Source organism: Austrofundulus limnaeus, unplaced genomic scaffold, assembly GCF_001266775.1.
Source record: "Austrofundulus limnaeus strain Quisiro unplaced genomic scaffold, Austrofundulus_limnaeus-1.0 Scaffold96, whole genome shotgun sequence".
In the NCBI taxonomy this organism is placed as follows: Eukaryota; Metazoa; Chordata; class Actinopteri; order Cyprinodontiformes; family Rivulidae; genus Austrofundulus; species Austrofundulus limnaeus.
The window spans coordinates 249,685-254,840 of NW_013952498.1; the positions used below are offsets into that span (position 1 = coordinate 249,685).

The 5,156-nt window shown below is 45.7% G+C and overlaps 1 protein-coding gene across 1 annotated transcript in view; it reads right to left on the reverse strand.

Annotated features, from left to right (window-relative positions):
• Nucleotides 1–844: 844 nt before the first annotated feature.
• LOC106520655 (carbohydrate sulfotransferase 12-like) overlaps nucleotides 845–5,156 on the reverse strand; it is a 13,427-nt gene continuing 9,115 nt past the window's right edge. The window contains 4 exon segments of the mRNA XM_014012862.1: nucleotides 845–1,452; nucleotides 2,754–2,933; nucleotides 3,008–3,160; nucleotides 4,474–5,111. Coding sequence (XP_013868316.1) covers nucleotides 904–1,452; nucleotides 2,754–2,933; nucleotides 3,008–3,160; nucleotides 4,474–4,836 — 1,245 coding nt within the window. The 5' untranslated portion in view covers nucleotides 4,837–5,111 and the 3' untranslated portion in view covers nucleotides 845–903.

Below are 5,156 nucleotides of genomic sequence, written 5' to 3' on the forward strand. Positions count from 1 at the left end.
GATGATGAAAATCAGTCGTGTGAATAGAGAACTTCAATCCCCAAAAAACATTCAAGGACTTTCAAGGACAAGTGTAATTTTTGGCTGCTTTTACAAACTTTCCAGGGCCTTGAAATATTTATTTTTTCCAAATTCACAAACTGTCAAGGATTTCAAGGACCCGTGGGAACCCTGTATATACTTTCCGGAGTGTAGAGTCCAGCAAGAAGAAAACCTGTGCAGTGACATATCCTGCAGTGGGAGGGGTTTCCCAGGAGCAGGGGGCTACGAAGTGTGTGCAAAAATGACATGAAACAACCACGTTACTGCGCACTGATCCATCATATTGACCCCCCTGAGTGCAGTCCAGATTCCTGCAGCTGCAGGGTACGTCTCTTCCAACTCAAAAAGGTGGTCCCAAAGACCATGCAGGTAAAGGAGACCACGAGTTAAACCACAAGCAGAAGAAAACTACGAAGTTGTCATTTTTAAGGGGAAGCACTGTGTGAGGTTTGCTTTTTTTCAAACATTGATCYGTCTACCGCTCATTTTTTTTGTGCTCGAACAAACAGCACAGGTGAGGTTATGTGATTGTGGGGACACATGGCACGAGATAAAAGCACGGGGGTCGGCACAACTCAACAAGAGGAGTGGAGTCAAACACAATGAATGAACACCTGTTTGCACAGACTGACACTAAGAGCAAAGACCTTTCTGTGTGTTTCAGTTAAAAAAAGCTGAGCTGAACACCAGCTTCTCATAATCAGTGTGCTTCCTGTCATCATTAAATTTGTGCACATTCAGTTTAAACAAAGACAGGATGAGGYATCACGTGTGCAAAGTCCAGGAGAAAAGCGTGTCTCAGTTTTTCATGTCTTCCTCACTTTAAACTATTTATTTATTTATTTGTTAGCTGTGTGAGYATCACTCGTTGAGGATCCAGTCTGGCCTGTTGTAGCCAAAAAGCCTGAAGTCAGGCTCGTAGAGTTTGTAGAGCTTCCTGCGTGCCTCGACGGGTACTGTGCTGAACCAGTCAGACTCCCAGCTGCTGGCTGTCAGGTTCCTGTGTGAAGTGGGGAATTCCACGACATTGTCCACCCGCAGCAGGCGCAGAAGGTGCTCAGCGTCCTCCTCTGCTGTCTCCAGGTGGCCCACAAAGTCGTACTGGATCTGGCACGGGTGGCAGAGTCGATACACCTGCCGCCAGTGCTCGTTYAAGAGCATGTCCTTCTCGGTCAGAGGGTCCAGGAGGTACTGGATGAAGTGGGAGAAAGTGGGGCGGATGCCCGACGTGAATGCCTCYTCCACAGAGGTAGGTGGTGTTGTCTGGTTGGCATAGCGACGCAACATAACTTGTGCAAAGCGCCGGTAGAAGTCCTCGTTGCGCGTTTCAAATTTGTTCCTAAAGGCAGAGATGAGACGCACGAACGGGTCCCGGACAAAAAGGAACTTGGTGTACTTCTTCAGCTTCACCTGCAAACACAGAACGTGGTCAAAACACTGAGAAATATTAATCCTGAGCTGCACCTGGACGCAGRGATCCTAAACACACACACTGAAACGCTTCAGTTTACAGAGGGATCTGGCTAATCTGCAGCCAGATGTGCACATCTGTTCACAATGAGTATTTTAGTTCTGCGACAGCTTTGTGGCTGAGAACAGTGGGGTTCTGATCCAACCTGGAGGCAAATATCACCAAGGTAGGATAACAGCTGGCAGATGTGATCATGGTATCTTTTTACACCAGGCCCCAGATGCTCCTGCGTGGGAAGAAAAAGATATACGAGGAAAACGACACCAAACCGTGTGCTCTCCCTGGTACGTTCCTTAGTGTGTGTTCACGTAGAACAGGGACTGCATTCAGTTTAAACAGTGAATCATGTAAGCTATGTATCAAATCCACATTATGACTGCTGTACCTGAGCACCAGAGACCCCTGCGATCCTGCAGGACAGGCACGTACAAACTCTAGCTCTAGTTTAGCTGTGTTTAAACTGAAATAAACTGGGGGAAACAGCARGACAGTAGCACCCTCAGGAATAAAGTGGATGTATTGGTTCTACTGTGGATTAGGAATGGGCAGTGATTTTTAATTTTTACAAAAAGTCAAAGAAAACTTATTTATATCTAAGAAAATTAGCATAATACACATGATTTTACCCATTTCGTCTCATAACTGCCATATTTTCTCTTGAATTTGGTTCAGCAAAGTGAAACAGGAAGTGACATCAAAGGGGAACTCTTTAAGAAAAGAGACTCTAGTATTTGTTTATTGAAACAATCTTATTTAAACTCTTCAACTCTGATAGTGACTCAAAATAATCTAAAGAAACATCAGATTATGCTCTAATTATTGTAGCATCGTTCTGTTTACATGCAGACTTTCCCCTTTGACATCACTTCCTGTTTCTTCACATGCAAATATCTCAAAAACTGTTCATCTCAACAGCYTGAAATTTGTTTTACAATATGTTATCAGTGTTCTCTTTCCAAAAACHCATTCACATATATTACAAAAATTTGATGTCACAGGCACTTTAAAGTCTAATTTGGACAAATTCAGTTGTGGTAGTGACCAGAAAAGTTCTTTCCTGACTGTGTTTTCAATACAAAACCCTCTAAGAAAAAAACAACAACAAAGAGCATCTGTACGGTCACAGCTGAGCTCAGCTTTAGTGTAAAAATTAACACATCACATAATTGTGGTCATTTTAGATCACTTTAAATACACGCATCATGTTTCTGTATATTGTATGAARATTTTCCAAACAGACCTTCATGAGGTGCCTCGCAAACTTGCCATAACGTTTCCAGAACTTGTTGAAAGTAAAGTGCATGCTGTTGTTGTGGACCAGCTCCGGGGGGATGGCCAYGGGGTCTCTCTGAGGGACGCCCTCCTGCTGCAGGCTCTCGCTGAGGACGATCATGATGCGCTTCCAGTTGCTGCACGCCACCTGGAGTCAGGAGCACAGAGTGGCTTTACTGCAGAGCAACAGGCAGAGCGGTGCGGCTTTGGCCCGCTGCGTACCTTTGGAACYTAGCAGTAGATGATCCCGTGCCTGTCGTCCACAATGAGATGATCCAGCTCCTTGTTGGGAATGTCATCAAATGAGCGGTTTTTGCCGGGAAACGCCATTGTGTCGTTGGTGCAGATCTCCTGAAGTAGTCTCCGCCTCTGCTCCTAAATGTTTTATTTTATAAATTTACCAACAAGTTAAATCAAACATTCCTCAGACAGGAGAGACTTGACTTGTTTCAAAGAGACGTAAATAAAACTCGTGGTCATGTTATTCCTGTCTTCAAATCAGTGGCGGATCTAGGATTATTCTGAGTAGGGGGCAATCAAGGGGCCACAACATTCATAGAGGGGCCAAGTTTAACTGGTCACATATGCTCCAACAATTGTAATGTAATGTAATGTTAAAGGGGCAATATCATGTGTTTCTCAGGCATACATTTAAATACTATACCATAAAGTCACCTTTAGTTGTTATTAAAATGCTGTTTTTATGTTTAAATAGAAAATAAACTGATCTTCTCATCACTTCCTCTTCTAAACGCAATGAAATTGGCCTCTGTCTCTTTAAGAACCACCTTCCGCTTCGGTCCCGCCCATTTCAGTGCGGGGGGGGGTGCAGTTTACTTGGCATCTGAAAATACATTTCCTCAAACTAGGTATTTTGAATCTGAAAAGAGCTTCACTGAGTGAGAAGTGGTGTTAGGAGCTCAGCAGACAGTTTCAGTTTCACTCTCAGTTTCACCAGTTGTTTGCTTTGTTGCTGCTGAGAGCCTGCCGGAGTCATGAGCGGGGTGTGTGTGTGTGTGTGTGTGTGTGTGTGGGTGCTCCATGATGAGGAAGCTCGGCTTGGAGACACAGCCCAGAGGCTGAGATGGTCCCAAAGGGCGTTTCTAGTCCCCACCTGTCGTTTTGCTCCCTTGCCTGCTGCCTCAGGACACTACAGGATTTCTCAAACGTGTGAATGAGTGAAAGTAAGACTCTGGGCATGTTTTTTTATGAGAGGATAACATTATAACATGATATAAAACTGAAAAAAAAAGTTGATTTTACATGACATAGCCCCTTTAATTAAAAACCTTAAATTGTCCTTATTAATGTTACATGCATTTTTATGGATAAAATATTCTCAAAGCGTGTGACAAAATGAAGCTGTTTGCCAGTTGAAACATATTTTTGCAAAATTGTTCAAATCTTTTAAAGAAGAGAAGACTTCTAAGWTTGATTCATGCTGGACTTTACTGTTTGACTCATTAGCACCTCTAGTGTTTGGGCGTGGAACTGCAGCCACCATCACTGCTCCCAGGCAAAGGCCAGAGGAGTGACAGGACAGGGGCACTTCAGGGGCACCCTTATAAATGGCCCTGCTTCAAACACATTTTTGACACACAGAGGAGACCTCTGATCTTTGTGACGGTGGGTTTTGGACTTTAAAACCCCAGCAGGAACCAACACACCACTCATGAATTCAGACYAACCTGTCTGTCACGGAGCTCTGCTGCAATCGGACTCAGGTGAATCTTCCACTCCCTCCGGGGAATGTACCGCTCCTCCTTCTCCGACTGGTTGCTCGCGTCAGCGGGGACCATGTCCGTGGGCTCCCCCGTCCCCGGCTCCAGGAACTGGTTGACAAAGGCATCGATGTCGTTCAGAAAGGACGGGGTCCGAGAAGTCTGAGGGTTGGGCTGGGGAGGGGGGTGCGGGGCTTTGGGGCCCGGCGACACAGGGGCATGCTGGTAGAAGTGGGAGGCTCCGACGTCGTCCCAGTAGATGATGATCAGGAGGATCATGAAGACTGAGCCCAGGACCACGAAAATGCGGAACATCCTGGTTGTTCCCATGGCGACAGCCGCTCGCTACAGAGTCACCATAGCAACAGGCTTGTGATTTTACAGGCGTCTCCACAGCATTGCCATGGCAGCAAATTAAAGCTGGGCCGCTTGATTTTCTAGAACCTGACCGCCGGGGTGACAAACTGGGATTACAGGGTTACCATGGTAACAGAGTCCAGAAGCCCCATCTGGATGTGGCGGTAAACAGCCGGTGGCTTCAGCAGGCTCATCATGATGCTGCAGTGCAGGAGTGGACCAGAACCCTTATGGAACGACCTCCAAACCTGCAGACAGAACACACACACACACACACACACACACACACACAC